Consider the following 22,415-nt stretch of genomic DNA (forward strand, 5'->3'; position numbering starts at 1 on the left):
TAAAACAGCTTCAAGTAAAAACTTCAAACAACTTCAAGATCGAAGTACAATCGAAGATGAACCCTAACTTCAAGAAATCCTCAATAAAAAAAATCACCGAGAAATTCAAGATACGCAAGAAGTTTCAATCAAAAAAAAATCGAAGAAACTTCGCAATCGAATTTCAGAAAACCAATTCCAGAAAACAGAGGAATCGATCAATGAAAAAAACGCAAACCCTAATCTCAGCTGAGATTAAAAGCTCCGATACCATATAGAAAATAGAAGGAAATTTGGAGAGAGAATCTGTAGGATTATATTTATGTAAAAGAGTAAAATGAAAATGTACCAATAAATGATGTTCTGACAAGCCTATTTATACAATGGTTAGTTATAACCAACTAACTAACTAACTTAATATTAAATATCATCTTATACTAGCTAATTTATTTGATTAACCATTAAGAAATGCAATTCCATTGCAATACCATACCAATTGATAGATGGATATATATGTAGATGTATCATGTATATATAGTAGTAATTGGTCTCAATATGATTGAGTAAAAACTAGACAATGTTTGCACAATTTTATTTTATTTTTTTTTTTTTAGGATGTAAAGTGAGCTGCAAGGGCAGTGGTGTCAAAGAGATTTGATCTATTTCAAATCTTGTATACCAGAATACCAGATTATCACCCTCAAGACTTAAACAAACTACTACCTCCGTTTCATATTATTTGCAACGATGACATATTAAAGTAGAGATGAAAAATGCCTAATCGCTGCAAAATAATTTGAAACGGAGATAGTATGATTATATCAGTAGATAATGTTAGGTTCAAACTATGAGATAGAATATCTAAAATCTGATTTATTGCTCAAAATGTGATATTTGTCCTGTTATTTTCTTTGTGAGACGTGGTTACTACAATACAGTGGCGGTTCTGGGCCGGAGCAAGGTGGTCGACGGAACAGGGCCCCCAAATTTGGGGGCCCCAAAATTTAGATATATATAATTAAGTTTGGCATAATATCTTAAAATTGTAGTTGGTGTAGTGGTTAGAGCAATTGTCTTGTGTATCCAAGGTCTTGGGTTCAAGACATGCATCAATCAATTTTCTAAATTTTTGGGTAGCTGACAGCTGGCTTGATACATTGAATGTAGACATGTATTCAATAGTCTCAAAAACTCCGCCCAAAAAAATCTGATTTCCTTTTTCGGTTTTTCCCCAAAAAATTTCAATCTATTATTTCAATTCCAAAAAAAACTCTACATCTTCTAAACTTTATATTTTTCATTTACTTTCTTTTTTTATCTTCTTCATTTTCTACAATTATTCAATTAATTTTCAAAATTTTCATCTCCCAAAATTAATTTTCCCAATATTAGTTCATATTTCAACGGTTAAATCTTCAATTTGAAGATGAAATTAATTATTAAACCGTTGTTAATCTCCCAATTTTTCCTATATATAAATTTTATTTACTCTTTCAAATTTAAGGCCCCATTTTAAAAAGTTAAACAGGACCCCATAAATAATTTGCAATTTTAGCCCCGGCACTGCTACAATACACATGGCTAATTATTCCACCATCCAATTCAAATTACTACTCAAAAACAAAATACAATGCATGGTCATGCAATAATACTGGCAAACTAGCTACTCTATCCGATCCTTCTTCAAATTAAAGTATACAAGCTAAGTATATATACAATTCAATATAAAACAAATTAAGTGCTTAAAAGTCATCTTAATTAATGATTAATAAAAATACGTGTCAGTTGATTTAGAGACCATATACTAGTATTATCCATTTAAAAATTAATCTCTAGCATATAATTATAAAAAAATATAAGTATCTTTGGATTTCCTTGTCATCTTATATTATAAATTTAATATCATAAAATACGGCAGCTTGTGTTTTGTTTGGTTGATGACGGCAGATAAATTCTGGGATACGTTTGTGTGTCACACATACAATCCCTCTATACTTTGCTAAGGCAGTTGAACAGAATTAAGTAGTGTATGGTTGGCTCTACTTCTCTTTTTTATTGTATGCTACAAGCTCCCTCTTTTCTCTACCTTTCCCACGTGTTTATGAAACTTTTGAATCTTCATTCCCTTTTTACATGAATTTTTTTGTACATATGTTATTACTCCATTCGTCGAGAGATTAATACTCGGTATCCATATTGAGTTAAGGATGATCAACCGGCCGATATAATTCAATCTTATACATGTTGGTTTTATTAACATTGTGACCTTATTAAGACTAATACTCTGTATTCATATCGAGTTAATGAGGATCAACTAGCCGATATATATAATTCTATCTTGTATACATCGATTTTATCATGTATATAACAATGTGAACTACTTATTAAACTAATAGTCGACTTTTATTCTACACAGTGTAGCATGTTTCTAGACTTCTCTTTCGGTAAAAAAAATGCTAATTAATGTACACAACATAACATCAAATCGATATAATAATTAAGTGATAAAAAATGTATTTTGTCATTCAAACTTACTAGTTAAATTAAGTTATCCAAACCCTAACTTATAATCAATCAGAGTAAAACATAATAATAATTAACATGATAAAAAATGTATTCTGTCATTTTTCATTGATCTATCACCACTACTTCACTCGAGTGTGTGGCATAAGGTATGCTTTGAAATCTCAGCATAATCGATTATTTGCTTTTTCTCTGTATATCCTAAATTAGTATATATGATAATCGATCTAATTGATGGTGTACGTATCTCCCAACACAGTCCTAACAAGTACTATAAGGCCAGGTCAAAACTTTTACATCATGCAAAAATGAGGCTGCGCAGTTACCTACCTTTGTCTACCTTCCTCCCAATACCTTTCAACTACCTTTTCCCCTTGTAAATATAAATACCACCTTCAACAAGCAAAGAAAACATTCCTGTTTTTACCAATCACAACATAATTTATCCAAATCATAAAATTTGTACAACTTCCCTCTTCAAATGGAATCAAGTGGGATAACTTATCTAGTATTACCCCGAGATCTTGTCCAACAACCATCAACCCTAATACCTAATTACAATACTAACAACGATGATGATGATTGTCGTCTGATGCAAATTTTCACTTCTGGTAATGGAGATGATAATCATGAGTTTATCCAAAACCACACATTTTCATCCAACCCTACATCTTCATTTACCAATAATAACATTATTAATGATAATAACAACATTAATAATAATGTTTCTTCTTCCTTAAACAACCTATTATACTCCCCATTAACCCCTAATTGCTCACAATTCCAAACCCCTCAAACTCCTCCTATTTTAGATAACATTGATTGGATTAACCTTTTCTCTTCAGCTTCAAATGATCATCAACAAAAGGGTCTTGAGCCGAGTCCGGTATCAGTAGGATCATCAACCGCATCAGCTCCAGCTAACCACAACCACTGCAACGATAATAGTAATAACGGTCAAACTACAGGAAGAGAAGATAAAGGGAAAACTACCCATTATAATGATTACAATAATAATAGTTCAAGTAGTAAAGTATCAAGATCAATAGCATGTTCTTCTAATTCTATGAAGAAAAAAGTTGTGCCTCCGAGGTTTTGCTTCCATACAAAAAGTACAGAAGATGTTCTTGATGATGGGTATAAATGGAGAAAATATGGACAGAAATCTGTCAAAAATAGCACCCACCCTAGGTTTGTCTTTTTATAAATTCTATATTATTCATCGTATTTTTGCATTTCTTTTATTTATTTATTTTTACGTTCTTGTCTAAACTTAAGTTAAATTTGTTAATACGTCTCTGCTTGATCTTCGTACTTGGAACCGTTCTTAATTTAGAGACAAAAATGTCAAAGTAGGAAGAGCAATATGAGATATTATTAGTGAGTGTAAGTCGCGTGACGTTTTATTATAATATCTAGTGTATTAGTACATGATGAATACTCGCTCTTGTGGCTCTCTAAACACCTAAAAAACATGGTGAATGGTAGGTTTATAAGGTAACTTATTTCTCTAACCTAGATCAGATCATCTGTAAATTGCATGCATGCCTAATTTATTTAAACTCTTTTTTCTTTTTTTTTTTGGTGGAAAAAAATATAAATTTCATAATTTTACAGATAATTGATTGGATAATAGTTGATGGAATATAAATATGGAGTATTAATTACAAAAAACAATGGGAACGTTTCTTCTGCAATATAATATATGTTAACAATAATCTTAATATGTTATGGAGTATATTGATAAAACCTTCTAGCTACATTAATACATTAGCTGTATTCTATTACTTCATATGAATCATGTCCTATCAAAATTCGATCTAATGAATTATAAGCACCAAAAAAAAAGTATATATTTAAAATAAAATTAAAATCAAAACATTATACATGCCTAAATGGAATATATTCATGTCTAATAATGAAGTACATGACAATAAGTATATGTAAATTAAAATTTAAAATTAATATTATAAAAGTATATAATATTTCTTGAGACATAAATATAAAGTATTATTATGAGATGTTAGTGTTTATGGCTATTATTGTCCCAAAGAGTTCTAGCATTTCTTTTGCTGTTACTAATCAACTTACACACACACAAAAAAAAAAGGTTTTGTGGTTGTCTATCTATTAGCTATAAATTCTGACAAGATTAATATTTTTAAACAATTTCTAATTAAATTAAATGTCAAACATTTTAGATGAGTTCGAACATACAATTCAATTTTATACTTCATGTATATAAGTTTAAATAGATAAACTAAATTCCGACAAGCATATCAACAGTCGAAGAGAATATAGTCTAATAAGTTATAATATGAAGCATTATGTTCCGTATATTACTAGGTAAAAAATTTCCATGGATTATTGGGTTGTTGTCTTATATACATTTGTTCGGAAAACAAGAATGATGATCGAATAAATTCATCTAGCCCTAACTTTAATTTTATTTTTAATCTTTAATTAAAGCCCTAACTTTTGTTCTTAATCTTTATGCTTTGCATGGTGAAGGAGCTATTATCGTTGCACATACCATACATGCAACGTAAAGAAACAGATACAACGACATTCAAGGGATAAAAGTATCGTTATTACAACATATGAAGGCATTCATAACCATCCTAGCGAGAAATTGATGGAGACTTTGAGCCCTCTTCTTAAGCAACTCCAATTCCTCTCGAGATTTTAATCTTATTGTAGTTCCATGTAATTATTTAGCTAATTAACACCATTAATTTGGTGCTTGTGCACATTAATTAGTAGTCTCCATTTATCGTTTCTTTTGTTGATAATTTACACAAAGTGCACACAGAAAATGGAAAAGAAAAGCAATGAAAATTATATACTTAATTAGCTTATACACGTACATGTTAAATGCGAATCAATTAAATTCCGTAGCTTTAATTCTTCATATTTTTGGCATAATACGTACAAGCTTTTGACTATCTTGTCGTCCCACCAAATTGGTAAATAATTGCGTCACTTAAGCCCTCAAAACTGTTAATTACAACTAACTAATATATATTACGGAGTTTTATACTTAAAGATTAATTTTTCTACACGGCCGCATGAGATCGAGTATTTAAGTGATACTTGTAAAATACAACTTATCTATGTTAATTGCTCTCCCTATTTTTATTTTATTTTTTTTCTTTTTTTCTTTTTTTCTTTTTTTCTTTTTTTCTTTTTTTCTTTTTTTCTTTTTTTCTTTTTTTCTTTTTTTCTTTTTTTTTAATTTTTTTTCTTTTTTTAATTTATTTTTTCGGGGAAATTGCTCTCCCTATTTAATTCTTTAGCCTAAAGAAACTTCCAGAATGCGCTAGTGCTGAAGAAAGATAGTTTGCTGCTTTCGTCCAAGTAAAAACTAAATCGAACGAAGATAAAACAAAGTCAAAAAAACAGGTCGTTGTAATATCTACGATCTATCCATTTCTATAATTCTAAGGGGTTGTGCACCAAATGTGAGGGTTTGGTGACCAGTAACTTTTTATTCTAAGTTGGTGAAGTTAAAGACTAAAGCCTAGCAAAAGATTAAAGAATATATGTAGACATGTAGTGGCGGTAGAAAACTATGAAAGTTAATGCAAACCTCAATTATATTTTTAAATTTTTAAATTGGAAACATATCGGTTATCGGGCATGGACGATGCCTCTGGTTATTACTTATATATATATATATATACGGGGAGGTTCCGCTAAAAACAGAGCTTATGGTGAAAACTAAAAACAAGCAATCTTAGCCATTCATTACTAGCACAAAAGATCAGACGGTTCTAAAGCCCTAAGATCATTCCAACCTTACATATAATCAATTCAACCGTTTTAAAGGTCTTTTTGTTTTTTTTTTTTTTTTTTTTTTGACAAACACAACGTTTTAAAGGTCACTACATGCTAAAATAAGGTAACTTTATCTAATTGACGATATTTACATAGAGTCACTATATATAAAAATAACATAACTATATACAAAAATAGGGTAGCTATATCAATTTTTACAATATTTACATTAAGGTCACTATATACAAAAATAGGGTAACTATTTCAATTTTGACCATATTTACATAGAGGTCACTATATGCAAAAATAGGGTAACTTTAACAATTTTTACAACATTTACATTAAGGTCACTATATACAAAATTAAAGTAACTATATCGACTGAGTTTTTGACACCATTTACATAAAGGTCACTATATACAAAAATAAAGGTCACTATATATAAAAATAAGGTGACTGAAACAAAATTTACAACATTTCCATAATTCTAAGGTCATTATATTGAAAATAGGTAACTATATATTAACTTCGGGTAATTATATCAATTTGACACCATTTACCCAGAGGTCAATAAATATAAAAATAAGTATTAAAAAAGTCTATGTAGGATTCGAACCTACATCCCGTGATTACACGGTGCTCGACCAATTGAGCTAATAGGCTTTCAACATGCCAAAACAGCCAATAAAAGCATACCAACATCATACAGACTGAAGCAAAACAAGCTTGACAAGATCAACGTTTCAAGAACAGAAGCAGAGGCAAATATAAGCATACCAAGATATCATGATACGAGCAAGCCACCTGTATATGAGGAATCCCAACTAAATGTAGATATTGAACAGGCAGGCACCAAAAATCATACAATCAGAGATAAATCTTCACAAAGGCTGAAGAAGGTTACTACACTAACTCCAGCTGACAAGGTAAGATCAGGCATGATAGAGCTCGCAATAACGCAAACTAGCATACTCGAATTCTAGGAATAAATTTCTAAAGACACGCTTCTACCATTTAACAGATACAAGCCTATGAGGCTATGATTCACAAAACAATACATGTCTAGCTCGATATCAGAGTGCACTTAGATTCTGGTACCATTACCTCAAAAGAAAGTCTATAGTAGGATAACAATACAATTGACCACTTGGTACTAACATTTAACTCTCTGACTCTCTGAGTGGAATAATAACAATAACTCAAATGTCTAGACTGTCATGGATGAACTGCACTACTGTTCGAATAAAATCTTAAATGAAAATGTACAAATCTGCTGCAGAATTAAACAAAATATCGTTCACAATCACAAGCAGAACTTAACCAATCACATTCTTTCTTATACACAACATATAACAACCCATTAATAGGCAAAATCACATATCTAGACATCACAGCACACAGGAGTGAAATCAACACGCTCACAATCACAAGCAGAACTTTCACCCAATCACACACCTATACACAAACGAGCAGCTTACAGTCCATTCACAAAAGAGCAGCTTACTGTCCAATTATAGGTTGTATATATAAACAATTTCTACGGCAATACAAAAGCAAGGAAATCACATTTATGACAATCAGACTAAATACATCAATAAAATGCAGCAACATTAGAAAAATATCATCAAAATAATCAAATAAAACATCAAGTTCAGAAAATTTGATGATGAAATTGAAAATCGAACACAAAGTGATAAACTAAGCCGAAAAAATCGAGTGCCTATGATGAATAAAAACAAAACCAATCAAAGAGTGGGAAAAGACAACAACTTGAAAATTTCTACTAGGTATTTCATCGAACAGGTGGTGTGAACTATCAAAATATTGAATGAGCAGAGCACAAAACCTCCATTGAAACTCAAATATCCAAAAAAAAAATGTGAAAAATAACTCAAATCTATCATCAAACTCAATAAATTTAGGAAGAGGGAACAATTTCGATCAGATTAAAATATTCTGGTCGTCGCATGCACAAATACACATTATTAACACATCGTAAATTGGACAATCAAGTTAAAGAAATAAACAATAATACAGATTAAATATTTCTACTGGGCATTTCGTCGAACAGGTTGTGGACACTATAAAAAATAATGCATGAACACTAAACTTCCATTGAAGCTAAATCTGCAACAAGATAACAACTCAAACCAAAAAATGTGTACAAAATCGATTTCATACCATCATAGTCTTACAGAAAGATAACAACATAACAACAAAGTAAACAATTTGTATGGTTAATCAACAATCATAAGCTTACCACCACTCATTTTCTTCGTTCTTCTCTATCTCTTCCTTTACAATCACATGCATCTACTCTTACATCTTTCGCAACCTATAATATACAAGCACAAAATCAAATCAGCACAAAAAAAAAATCAATTCACACGCTCAAAGTTTTAGAATCGGATGGGAAAAATTGAGATTCTGAGAGAGGTTGAGTAATTACATAAAAGCCTAATCTACTAAAATCAAGAAAAATTACACAAAATGCAGCTCAAAACTACTCCTATGAAGCTAAATTTGAAATCGAAAGTAAAAAAATTGAAATCGTAAAATCAGTTTGATTTTCTGTAGGAAAAGTACAAGACACAAAATTAAACATAAATTAAAAACCTAGAAATAACATCATAGCTCACATAATAGATTGTTAATTGAGAAATTGAACAAAATCGAATAGGAAATCGCAAAATCAAACAAAATCGAACAAAATTTATATTCTATTCAAGAATAGAATTGAAACAGCGAATTTTGATTTTAAAATTGATAGAGTAAGAAGATGAAGATGAAGATGATATCAAACCAGAGGAAGATCGGAGATTTCTGGATTCGGAGAGTTCAAGATCTTCAAGAAATTGGGGGAAAAAATGTCGAGAAATTAGGAGAGAGGAGAGAGAAGGAGGAGAGATAAATCTGACGGCTTATAACGCGAGTTTCATCTAATCCATCCGATACAAATCTGACGGTCATAATCATCCGTTTTCAGTTTTCACACTAAGATTTGTTTTCACATGATCCACACTCTATATATATATATATATATATTATATATATATATATATATATATATATATTATATATATATATATATATATTATATATATATATATATATATATATATATATATATATATATATATATATATATATATATATATATATATATATATATATATATATATATATCATCATTATGAATGATATTACTTTTATTGATTTCTTTTATTTGCATAAAAAGACACAAAACAATGATATATAAGGTTCAACGGTGTACTTAAAAAAAAAAGTTCAACGGTTAAGCTTCTAATGTTAATCCGACCTTGACTACAAGGCTTCAATTCTTATCAAGTTACGTTTCCATTTTTATAATGTGTGATGATATGAAATGATAACCAACAAAGCTGGGAGAGTGTCATGTAACAAGTGGACTTATTTCAAAACACTTTTTAATACAATATATAGATTTCTTTGACCTACATGTTAGTCAACACACAAATTTTTCATTAAAATTATTTAAAAGACGGTTATTCAAAAAAATAAGGATTTTAAAGGTAGTTTCTCATAAAATTTCCCAAAAAAAAAAAATTATATCACATGTGACTCTTTCAAGGTTAAATTTGTACTCAATGATACTCCGACTACTAAAAGACTTATAATCAAAATTAGTACGTAGTGAAAAAACAAGTCGAACATACTTCGTATTAATTTGAGACAGAGAGAGTAAATACTAGTAGATCATTTCTTTTTATATGGAGTCCAAATTTCAGCCAGCCCACCAAAAACAACCTCACTGTCCAGCCCACTAAGTAAGACCCAGTCCACCTCAATGACTACGGACTTGACTTACCTGATCACCGTCGCACACCGGAATTGATGAGAGAGAAACACAAAATCAGTGATCAAGGAAAATAGCGATGACGTGTAGATCGATCGTCGGAATTTGGCCGAAAACTCCGCCGTCTCACCGCATCACCGCCGTCGCTGTTATCGACGAACCGCCGTCTCTTTACACCGGCGCCGCCGATGGCTCCGTCGTATGGTGGCATTTCTCCGACGATACCTCTTCTCCGGTCAGCCCCTCTCTCTCACTCATTTTCATGTCCACGACTGTTTGATGAATTGACCAACTAAATTCAATCAAATTTCTGTTAATTCATACATTTTTTACTTCTTTTTGCATATATTGCAACATTTTATTGAAGTTTCGTAATAATTGCAACATTTTATTGAAGTTTCGTATTAATCGCAATGTTTCTGTATTTGTACATGTTTAACTTAGTAATCAATATCTATACTATTGGCATTTCAAACCAATGCTTGGAATTCATGAAAATAGCACATTTGATTTGTTTTGTTTGAGATTGGTGATTAGTTTTGGTGAATTGTGTTTGGTTGCAGAAGATTAAGCCTGTTGCTATGTTATGTGGTCATGTTGCGCCAATCGCTGATCTTTGCATTGCTTATTCTCTTTTATCGAAGTTTCGTAATAATTGCAACATTTTATTGAAGTTTCGTATTAATTGCAATGCTTCCGTACTTGGACATGCTTAATTTAGTAATCAATATCTATACTATTGGCAATTCAATTCAATGCTTGGAATTCATGAAAATAACACAGTTGATTTGATTTGTTTGAGATTGGTGATTAGTTTTGGTGAATTGTGTTTGGTTGCAGAAGATTAAGCCTGTTGCTATGTTATGTGGTCATGTTGCACCAATCGCTGATCTTTGCATTGCTTATCCTCTTTTACCTTCGTTAGATGAAAAGGTTGATAGTGATGATAGTGGTGTAGGGTTTGACAGTCTGCCTGGTAGCGATCAGGCTGCATTAGTAAGTGTGTGTAGTGATGGTTTATTGTGTGTTTGGAGTCGAGGGAGTGGACATTGTAGGTGCCGAAGGAAGTTGCCTGCTTGGGTTGGTAGTCCATCCATTGTTCAGGTATTACCGACGAATAGGAGATATGTATGTGTGGCTTCGTGTTTTGCTGATAATTCACGTGGTTCGGATGCTGAATATGTGGATACGACTGAAGGGGGTGAGGTTCCTGGGGATGAGGAATCTCTGAGCAGAAAACCACTGAAATGTACTATTATTATTGTTGATACATATTCCCTCAATATTGTGCAAACAGTGTTTAATGGGCAATTGTCGATTGGGCCTCTAAAGTTCATGACCCTAGTTGAGTTTATTGATGACAAACAAAAGCATTCCGCTCTTGTAATTGATTCATTTGGTAAAAGTCAGTATATTTCGTTGGTTAAAGACGAGAATCTGGAGGAGGGTGGGGTGAAGCTGCACCAAAGTTCTTCTCTTGTAAATAACAGGCTTTATGAAGGAGAATTGGTATTATCTGTAGCCACTTGTGGGCAATTGTTAGGATTAGTGTATAAAACCGGCTGCATCTTTTTCTTAGTTTCCAGTGCTATGGTAATTGGAGCCATTTCTTTTGAAGACAACCATTGTGGTGGAGCTGATTTAAGTGTATCACGTGTCACTGGAGGCATATTTTTCACTTCTGACCATACTTGTACTTCTGAGTCCGAAAATGTACACAATGTCGTAGGTTTGAAATTTTCTGTGTGGGATGAAAGAGGATCAGCCATCATATACGAGTTATCTTATTTGGGTGACACTTTCAAGTATGAGGTTGTAAATCAGATACCTGCCACTGCTTGTCCGATGAATGTGAAATTGTCAAGTAAATTTGTTCAATTGCAACAAAACTTTCTTCGAATTGAATCAATTTGCTATCATATTGAGAAGCCTTCCTTGTGGAGACCTCGTGTAACTATATGGTCACTGCATCAGCAGCCTGATGACCGTGAGAGCTTTGGCAAAATCTGTAGGTTACTTGGAGGACGGGACTTCCTTGACGATTGGGCAAATGGATCAAGTTATGTGATAAACTCTGAGGCCTCAAAGCATACTCCTGGAGTGACTCCTTTGACTATAATGGCTAGTACTCTAGACCAGGTAGCTGCAGGCACTTTGCACAAAGATGATCTAGATTGCATGAAAGAAAATATTGTTTCTTCAACAATGGTTGTCTCACTATATGCTCATACCCCTTATGCAGTTGTGTACGGCTATCATAGCGGTCAAATTGAGCTAGTCCAGTTCAACTTCTTGGCACAGGAAATAAACTCTGATGCATCTAAAAAGCAATTCTTGGGACACAAAGGGCCAGTTTTATGTTTGGCTGTGCACCAGATGACATGTGCTTCCACTGATCAGATATGCAGCAATGTTCTATTGTCAGGGAGCATGGATTGCACACTTCGTGTATGGGATCTTGAGACTTGCAATGCAATTATGGTAATGCACCACCATGTGGCCCCTGTTCGTCAAATAATTCTGCCACCATTGCAAAGTTATCATCCATGGAATGAATGTTTTCTCTCTGTTGGTGAGGACTGTTGTGTTGCCCTTGTGTCTCTTGAGACTTTGCGTGTTGAAAGAATGTTTCCAGGACATCCTAGCTACCCTCTGCAAGTGGTATGGGATAGTGTGAGAGGTTATTTGGCTTGCCTTTCTCAGAATCTGTCAGTAGCATCAGGTACAAAGGATGCCTTATACATATGGGATATAAAGGCTGGTTCTAGAGAACGGGTTTTGCGTAGTGCAGCAGCTCACTCAATGTTTAATAACTTTTGCAAAGGTATTAACATATCTGCACATGCATCCAATTATAATATCTCGAGATCCTCATTGATCCCTCCGTGGACAGAACAAGGAAGCTCTTTGCCATCTAATCTAGAAAGTCGTGTGTCTGTTTCATCCAGTGAAATAAATCTGACAGAGCGCAGCTCGTCATCACTCAATAGTAGTAGTGCCAGATCTGTTAAACTATGTACAGGAAACCATGACAAGCTTCCAATTAGATGTTCCCGCCCAATCTCTGGAATTGCAATTCTAAGTTTTGACCTTTCAGCTTTGTTATCTCCTGATGTTTTTGGGGATGATGAAGGAAAAAATTCAGATGCCCCTCTTAATGAATCACATGTATCAAATAATTCCGAGCTGGGGACTATGTCAAATTATTCTTTTGATCAGGGGAATCTTCGAGATATGATGAAGATTAGTCAATCCATTGACACGATTAGATTAAGCTTACTGCAATTCAGCCTATCATTTTTGCATTTATGGGGTGTCGATGTCGAACTTGAGCGCTTACTTATGATGGAAATGAATATTAAAAGATATGAAAATGTTATGTTGGCTCCTGGTTTGGAAGGGGATGGAGGATCTTTTACAATAACATTCCCTTCTTTCAGTTCTGCTCTTCAGGTGATTTGATGCTCCTCTTACGTCATGTCAATTTTTTTCATATGCGTCGCATAGTATCCTAAGCCCCCAAATTAAATTGTCAGCTTTGGAAATCATCATCAGAATTTTGTGCACTGAGGTCATTGACAATGCTGTCCCTTGCCCAGAGCATGGTTAGCTTGTCCCACTCTTGTTCAGGAGCCAGCAGGTATTGCAGTGCCTATTGCAAAATTTCATCATCTTATTGTCCGTAGTCTGCAGGGTTTTATATATATATGTAATTGTGGTAGATGACTAGATGCAACTTGTCTCATAATTGCATTGAGAAACAACTTTTTTTTTCCATCTAGTTGGTGGCTATTGATTCATTGAGCTGGATAAATTACATGCTTAGCAAAAAATTTAAGGTGCATGAGTTTTAGGTGGGAATAATGTTGACTTTTTTTTACATGCTATTTTATCTGGATCTGTATACAGTGTCCAATTCACAATGGAAAAATCTAGGAGTTGAGAACGGTATTTAAAAGTTGGACACAGGAGCTGGGATACAACCTACTAAAAACTTGCAGTATAATATTCTGAATATATTTCATTAAGCTAAATTTTATTTCTGGAATAAAGGTCCAAAGTCCAATAAATAATTTGTTTTCATGTCAAATTATTTACCAAATTTTTTTGATTATACAGATACCTCTCTAACTTGATATTCAGTCACCCTAAATTAAGCTATTGAGAAGTGAGGAGAAGAGAAATATTCCTTCTCTGTGGTTGATGAATAGTAAATTTGCTCTAAACGAGCAGATTGCATGTGTTTTGTAGCAGCATGAAGTGTCTGATACATCTTTGTTGTTTTTGTCTGATACATCTATGTCTGAAATCAATCTGGGGTATGTTAAAGGGACAGAGCGAGGCAGAGAGAAGTACAGATGTTTGAATTTCTATGGATATCAATTATGGTACCTTAAAGTCACCTATTGGCTAGTTGTGAGCTTATAGGAACACGTCAAATTTAAGGTCTGCTGTTTTCCAAATTTTCTACCTCACTCAGCCAATTTTCACTGTGGAAACTCTGGGATACATTTTCTAAAATGGAAATGTTTCTACATATTTTATCTAAAAACTTCGTCTTTACCAATAAATTTGTTCTTTCTGAAAAAATAAAGTTCTTATTATTTTTCATGCAACCACCAATATTTTTTTTTAAAAAAAAAAAAGAATGCATTGGAGTTATCAGGAAAAAAAAAATGGCGGAAATAAGGGATAGAAAGTTTCTTGTTGGATATGTATACAGCATAATATAACGAACCTTTCACTATTTAGCAAGTGATCACAGCCTACTGTTTATTTTTCCATGCTGTTATTTCAAGTGTGTAACTAGGAAAGAAGAAGAAAAGTTGTGAGCAAACAAAGGAAACAATGAAAGATTTACTTAAGCCAGAAACATGACTTGTTGACCAGAATATGATTTCTAAACTACTCTTTCCATTCTACTTTAAATAACGAACCTGTAAGCTTTATGTATGCCTGAAGTATTTCCAATTTCCTGCTCAAATTTTTTAAGCAAATTAATGATTCACCCTGGAACTGTTTAGCTCTAAACAGTTATAACACACTATTACACAAACTTCACATATAGTCCAATGCAATAAAACAAATAGGACATTATCTTCATCACTGCCACATTTCATTGTAAAGGGATTTAGTAATGATGTGGTCACATAGCATATCCATTGGATGTTGGATTTGCATTCTTCGCCATTATTTAGTAGTTACAAAAGGTACTACGATTTTTTTTCTTCTTCTTTCAGCCTTATTATTATCCTGGGATAACCAATCTAATTTTTTGAATCCATGATGCAGTGCTTTATCTGCATTCTATACACGTAACTTCGCTAAGAAAGTTCCTGGTGTAAAGCCTCCATCACTACAGGTTGGCAAGACCTTAATTAGATCTCTGGTTGAATGCATGCATTTACTTTTTATGTTTCTTGATTTTACTGTGTGTGATTTGGATGAGTTTGTATTTTTCTTCTTAACTTGTTCGACAACCTTTCAGTTTCTTAGTATTTGATAGTTGATAGATTGATACTCTTCTTGAATAGAGCCGTATGGCATCTTATTCTCAATATTTTGAAGTGATATTGGCTGTTATTGATGCAGACTTTCTGTTGTACTAACCGAAGCTGGTAGCAGGAAATTTTGTAAGACTATGTAGCATGAACGTTCAAAGTTCTCTATGAATGAACTTGTCTCTGTCGGCTAGGACTAATTAAGAATACAAGCCATTACTGTAAAAAAAAGTGAATAAATAATTAAAATTAAAATACGTAGTAAAAAAAAAAACAAAAACAAAAACAAAAATAAAACAAACAAACACCAAGGTTTTTAAATCACCTTTTGACTGTTACATTCCTCAATCAACATCAATTCTCATTTGAGACCCAAGTAGTACAGCTATATGCATCTTTCTGTTTCAAGCTTATATTGATCCTAAAATATGTGGTTTTCATTCAATTTCAGCTATTGGTCAGCTTCTGGCAAGATGAAGACGAGCATGTTCGTTTGGCTGCCAGATCTTTATTTCACTGTGCTGCTTCAAGGGCTATCCCTCCACCCCTGTGTTTCTTGAGAACAACTGGACAAACAAATACTGTAAACTCTGTAGGTCAAGTGGGAGAAAGCAAATTGTTAAATGACAAAAAGACAGGAACCCAGGCTAGCTGTCAGCATGCTGAAAGGTCTGCAGAAATTCAGGAAGCATCTTTGCAAGTTGAAGAAGTTGAGATGCAGAAATGGCTTGAATCTTATGAACTGCAGGATTGGATTTCTTGTGTTGGTGGAACAAGTCAAGATGCGATGGCGTCTCATATTATTGTTGCAGCAGCTCTAGCTGTTTGGTATCCAAGTCTTATAAAACCCAGCCTTGCCATGTTGGTCGTCCATCCACTAATAAAACTAGTCATGGCTATGAATGAGAAATATAGTTGTACAGCTGCTGAGCTCCTAGCTGAGGGCATGGAGACTACATGGAAAGCATGTATAGGTGCTGAAATTCATAGTTTTATTGGGGACATTTTCTTTCAAATAGAGTTTGTAAGTTGTGCTTCTGCGAATACTTCATCTGTGGCTGCAGCTGTACCTCCTAAACTTCGGGAAACTTTAGTCAACATTCTTCTTCCAAGTTTAGCATTGGCAGATATACCTGGATTTCTGAGTGTAGTCGAAGGCCTTATTTGGTCAACGGCCTCTGATTCACCAGTTCATATAGTATCCCTTATGACTTTCATTAGGCTCATGCGTGGTTCACCCAGAAACTTAGCTCAGTATCTAAATAAGGTCTGCAATTCCATTCTTTTATCTATAAATTTTTTGGATTCAATATTGGAAAACAGTGTTTATGAAATTGTAGGATAGAATACCGGAAAACAATGACAAGTTTACTAGGCATCCTTCTTCTTTGATAGTATATAGTATTTGTTTTATTTGAAGGATATCTGGATGTCTAAACACAATCTGTTAGGAAACTGCAAGTTTCTGGGTGTGTTTGCATCTTATTCAGACAAAGCAGGTTACAAAATAAGCTCAATGAAATGAGATCAAATAAGTTAAAAGTTCAAACATACAAGTCCAAATGATTCAATATATTTTGAAGAGAACACGCCCTGAGTGCTATTATTCAGGCAATCAGGCTACAAGTGTTCATATGCATGGTTTGCGACAAAAGATTATGTTAATCTGTATCATGTTCTAATTGAAAGTGATATTCTTTGGTATCTTTACAAGTGGCTAATGGTATCACAACTTAGAGGTACTTTCTCCGCTTTTTTTTTAGTTGCAACACTTTTTTTTCTACATTCTCCTAGGCAATTTTTGGAGAGGAGAAAGATAAAGAGAATAAAAGTAGGGACCCATGTGGGGTAGGAGAGAGATAGAGAGATAAATGTCAAAATTGGAAAGTGTTGCAACTAATTAACAATTTCTAAAATAGGAAAGTGTTGCAACTAAAAAGAAACAGAGGAAGTAGTAAACTTACTTCTAATGAATTTTGTTTTAGAATTTCATATCTGATAAATAGCTTATGATTTTTCTGCATTGATTGAACAATTAATGGCTCTGACATTCAGACAGATGTGCAGGTGGTCAACTTCATCTTACAAACAATGGATCCTGCCAATACAGTTATGCGCAAGACTTGCCTCCAGAGTTCAATGGCAACTTTGAAAGAGGTTGTACGTGTGTATCCAATGGTTGCTTTGAATGATACCTCTACACGTTTAGCTGTTGGAGATGCTATTGCAGAGGTTAACCATGCAAGTATTCACATTTATGACATGCAAAGGTATGCGAATTTTATCTTAAAATTTTCACTCTTCTACCACTTATCTTAAGATATTGAAATAGATAGCTAAGAGTATAAAATATCCATGAAAGGAGGACCAGAAATCTCTAAAACATTGTGGAATTAATATCATCAGACACTGCAAATCATCCTTAGTATTATCCTTAAGTAAACAAGTTCAAAATCAAAACAATAGGCACTTAAAGAAACAAAGATGTTGGCAGTTTTATGAAGTGTAACATCTACTTTCTGGGTCCACTTCCTCTGTTTGCACTTGTGGCAGGGATGTTATCTAGTAAGACCAATTTATCCTTTTTTAATCCCTCGTGAAGTCAAATTTTGATATTGTGACATGACATATCATTCCTAGAAGTCAATCTTATCAGTATTTTCCCTCTAAGAAAACCAAATGAGTTTCCGGTTTTTCATTCTTCATGCTTTCTTCGGATTTGCAGCATGTGTTGGCAGCTTAGAGAGTAATGTGGTTATCAGTTTGAATATTGTGACACATTTATTTCATGTGAAGCCAATATACACCATCTGTCTGAGATTAATACAGGGTACTGTAGGCCCATAGATGGGTTATTGGTTACTTGAGTCGGTGCCTTAACAATTAAGATGGGTCTGATAGGGTTGTTTTATATAGGACTAATAGGAGCCAGTGCAGTGGTGTAGCCACGTTTTTTTCATTGAGCCTAAGCTTATCCCCATTGTTATTGTTGCTTTGCTGCTCATTATGACATCAATTACCAAATTAAAACAATCTCCACATTTTTCATTGTTTCTTTAATACTTGACCATTTTCTTTTCAGCACCATATTGAGATTTTTCTTTTTTTTTTTTTTTCTTTCTTTTTGGAGGGGGGGAATGTAGAACACCTTTTTGTGCAACAAGTTTAATTTAAGAAACTGCATTTATTTAATTACATGATCATAGGTCCATCGATTTCGTAAATGGCATTGTTGGGTTAAGGTAATGATGAAGTTATGTACACAACTCTTTGCTTGTGATTGCATCAAATTCACCAATCTGATAGGCATAAAAATGCAACTGGACCTTGATAAGCCATAGATAGCTAATAAGACAAAGCTCTAAGATCTCTGTTTTACTTAGTATAGAAGCTTCACTTGGACTGGCTTTCAAGGTGGTTTTATCTAAGCTATATTTGTTAGAATCAATTTTAGAATCTAGTTAAAGCTCCCATTAGGTACTCACTTTATGGCGTGCACTTTCCTGTCATCATTTGGAGTGTATGTAACTACTTTGTCAATGTTACACTGCTAAAGTTAAGCAGGATGTCATCATTTGGTGATTTGTCAACTCTTTGAACTGCATGTTGTGTATAGTATTCTCATATTAGAGTGCTGGCCTGTAGCTACAAATATTTACTAAAATTGGAATAACGAAGAATCCCTTAGCACTGTTCCAGGGAGCAAGGATTTGCTCAAGTGCAACCTTGCTTAGAAACAGTTCCTTCCCAGAATGGATGTTGGAGTAGGAAATTGGAGTTGAGTACTCCTTCCGTCCCATAATATAGTGTCAATGTCCAAAAATTCTCATTAATATATTCCAAAAAAACAGTCATGTGAGCTTTTGTTAGATTCGTCTTGATGCTTGGTTTTATAATATCAACTTTTTATAATTTGTGTTAATATTATTAATGGTCAATGGTTTTTTTTTTTTTTTGGTGAATGGTCAATGGTCAATGTACATCTTAAAGACTGCAATTTGAAATAGACTCTATATTGTGGGACAAAGGGAGTATAATAGATCAAATGGGTTACTTAGTATCTAATGCATTGCTTTCTCTATTCTCCTATGAAAAATAGTGTTAAGTAGTTTCCAAAAGATTGAGAATATGCTGCTTCATCACATCTCTGTTCATGGTGGCTTGTTTCAGATGCTGAACTTGTCCTATTATCTGTGTTTGATTTTAGTGTCACGAAAATCAAGATTCTTGATGCGAGTGGACCCCCCGGACTCCCAACTTTATTTTCTGGAGCTCCTGAAACTGTCATTTCTGCAATATCTGCATTGACCTTTTCAGCAGATGGGGAGGTAATTTTGTCTGCCTTACTACTTCCATAATATAACTTTTCTTCTGTTTTTGTTCTGTATTTTCTTTTTCCTAGTTAAATCCTTTTACTTCTTTGGAGGTTTATTGATTTCTTGATATAGGTTTTCTTAATCACACCTATCAGTTTTGTGTTTTGTTATTTGATCTTTTGTTGGGTTTGTAAGAAGCTAGCCTTGATGACATACTATCCCGTTATCAAAGAGTCTTCTATTGCTTTCATTTGGACTTTTTTTTTGGGGTTTTGTATGTGCGTGGATAAGTGTCTTCCATTTTCTCCATTGCCAAGTACCTTTTTGTTTGCACCACATTAGTATTGTTGTCAACACAATTTCTGTTGAAATGACTTGATAGCTTCGAGTGAATCAGCACAGTGTTTTTCGGCCTAATTATGGGCCTATTCTGCTTTAGTATTCTTGGGTGATATAAACTGTCTTTCTCTTTACCTAGTGCTCCTTTAGATCAATAAATACTCTTTTTTGCCTTGTGGACGTCGCTAACGCATTTTAGTGAACTATGTACAGTCATGCTAACACTTTCGATGCATGTTTTGAATGACAGGGACTGGTTGCTTTCTCTGAGCATGGTTTAATAATAAGATGGTGGTCATTGGGATCTGCATGGTGGGAAAAGCTAAGCCGTAACTTTACTCCCATCCAATGCACTAAACTTATATTTGTTCCGCCATGGGAAGGCTTCTCGCCTAATTCTTCTAGGGCGAGCATAATGGCAAACATTACTGGAAATGGTAGACAGGCAAATTCACAGGTATTCTTTTAATTTGGCAATATCTTCGTATGTACATTAGGTCATTAGTGGCCATTAGTTTGGAGTACATTAGTATTCATCAATTTGGCATCGAGTTTCTATGTTGAACAGAAAATAGGATTTTTTTTTTTTTCCTTTTTTTGTAGCCATAACAAGAAAATATGATTGGTAGTTTGCAACAAAAAAGCTAAATATACTTTTCTGCAGGTCTAGAAGTTTCTTTATACTTTAAGCAATTTACAAGCAATATTTGTCCCTTGATGACTTCTTTCCGTAGTCATATTCATTGTGTAAATGAATTGTTTTGTTCTCCTGTTAATGTGTTTCACCGGTTACACTCTGCTAAGAAAGATAATTGGCTGCTGTATCTGTGCTTCATGGAAGAAATTGGTGTCTTTGATGTCTCCATATTGGCTCTAACTTTCTTACATTCAATTGTAGCTTTCAGAGGTTTAGCACTATGACTTTAGTTGCCTCCTGTTATTGTTTGGAGATGACTGAGCCCGTATAATTGTTTGTCTGGCTTGGAGGGTTTTTCCTATTGTGCTTTGGATGATGATATGATTATCTAGGGGTGCAATCTCAAACATATACCTAATCTGATATCTATTTAGGTACATGCTCGGTCAAGTGATGTGGACAGTTTAAATCTTTTGCTTCACAATCTTGATCTGTCCTACCACTTAGAATGGGTTGGGGATCGCAAGGTCCGCTTAACAAGGCATGGGCAAGAGTTGGGGACCTTTCTTTTGTAGCTTCCACAGAAAGTTATGGGCCATGGCAGGTATGCATCCTTCGACACAGGGTTTGACAAAAGAAATGTAAGAATGGTTACAACTAGCAATTGTTGTGCTGTCTCATGGCTCGACATGAGTGGGAAAGTACTACTTGTTGAAGATACTGCTTAGGTTGATGATATCATGAATAGACTAGAGGCAATACAATTCATTTTTGGTCTGAATATTCGCTAATTCTTCAGCACTATTAGCCCTTCTTTGCTTCTTTATTTTGCTTGCTTCCCCTTTGTTTCTAAATACTTTAGTTTGTTACATTGACTTTTTTGGTCTAAAGATAAATATAGAATTATTATTATTATCTATGAGTTTTCCTTTGTTTTCTAATACATGCAAGTATGCAACATTTAGCTTTATACATTGTTTATATATTGTGACATTTAATATCTTTGATTTGATTATGTATTATAATAACGAGATTTAGGTTTTTACAATGTACTAGTATGGTTTTTCTAATAAAATATTTTTTGCTAATTTCTTGTTAACATGGGATGCTATAATTCTCACTGCAAAAGAATGATTTTGCTGTGTTTGCTTCAACTTTCAAGCCATGAGAGTTGCAGAGATTGAATTGCTTCAATATCTTTATTATCTATTATGGATTCTTGACAACTCTTACTTTCAAAGCTAACCCAAATTTTCATGATAACAAGTAATATGTTTTTGGAATGTTTCAGCAAGTGTTACCTGGTTTGGGAAAATCTCCCCCCCCCCCCCTATCTTTCAATGTATTGAAAATGCTTATTGAGACGAGACGGTTGGGAAAAAAAAAAGTGTTCAAAATCTACTGTGGTGAGCACAAATTGGCAGCCATTTATCTTGCAAACTTTGATTAAAAATTCTATATTTGCAATTAATCTTCTGTGGATATGTATCAGAGTTTCTGAGATCCCAC

The 22,415-nt window shown here is 33.6% G+C and overlaps 2 protein-coding genes across 4 annotated transcripts; both read left to right on the forward strand.

Moving 5' to 3' along the window:
- Positions 1 to 2,846: 2,846 nt before the first annotated feature.
- LOC110722559 (probable WRKY transcription factor 56) lies at positions 2,847 to 6,361 on the forward strand. Its single transcript, XM_021901824.1, has 2 exons — positions 2,847 to 3,693; positions 5,014 to 6,361. Exons 1-2 carry the CDS (start codon positions 2,984 to 2,986, stop codon positions 5,189 to 5,191), a joined length of 888 nt encoding a protein of 295 aa, XP_021757516.1. The 5' UTR covers positions 2,847 to 2,983; the 3' UTR covers positions 5,192 to 6,361.
- A 3,325-nt stretch (positions 6,362 to 9,686) lies between these two features.
- Positions 9,687 to 21,823, forward strand: LOC110722604. 3 transcript variants are annotated; one of them, XM_021901869.1, is made up of 9 exons: positions 9,692 to 10,348; positions 10,954 to 13,566; positions 13,650 to 13,753; positions 15,406 to 15,475; positions 16,066 to 16,881; positions 17,670 to 17,884; positions 19,822 to 19,942; positions 20,520 to 20,726; positions 21,341 to 21,823. In XM_021901869.1, exons 1-9 carry the CDS (start codon positions 10,193 to 10,195, stop codon positions 21,479 to 21,481), a joined length of 4,443 nt encoding a protein of 1,480 aa, XP_021757561.1. In that variant the 5' UTR covers positions 9,692 to 10,192; the 3' UTR covers positions 21,482 to 21,823. The 3 variants fall into 3 exon arrangements, 2 of the variants coding, with proteins under 2 accessions (XP_021757561.1, XP_021757562.1); XM_021901870.1 differs by having other exon boundaries at positions 9,693 to 10,348; positions 17,682 to 17,884; XR_002511617.1 differs by lacking the exons at positions 20,520 to 20,726; positions 21,341 to 21,823 and having other exon boundaries at positions 9,687 to 10,348; positions 17,674 to 17,884; positions 19,822 to 19,929.
- Positions 21,824 to 22,415: the final 592 nt, after the last annotated feature.

Source organism: Chenopodium quinoa, unplaced genomic scaffold, assembly GCF_001683475.1.
Source record: "Chenopodium quinoa cultivar QQ74 unplaced genomic scaffold, ASM168347v1, whole genome shotgun sequence".
Classification (NCBI taxonomy): domain Eukaryota; kingdom Viridiplantae; phylum Streptophyta; class Magnoliopsida; order Caryophyllales; family Amaranthaceae; genus Chenopodium; species Chenopodium quinoa.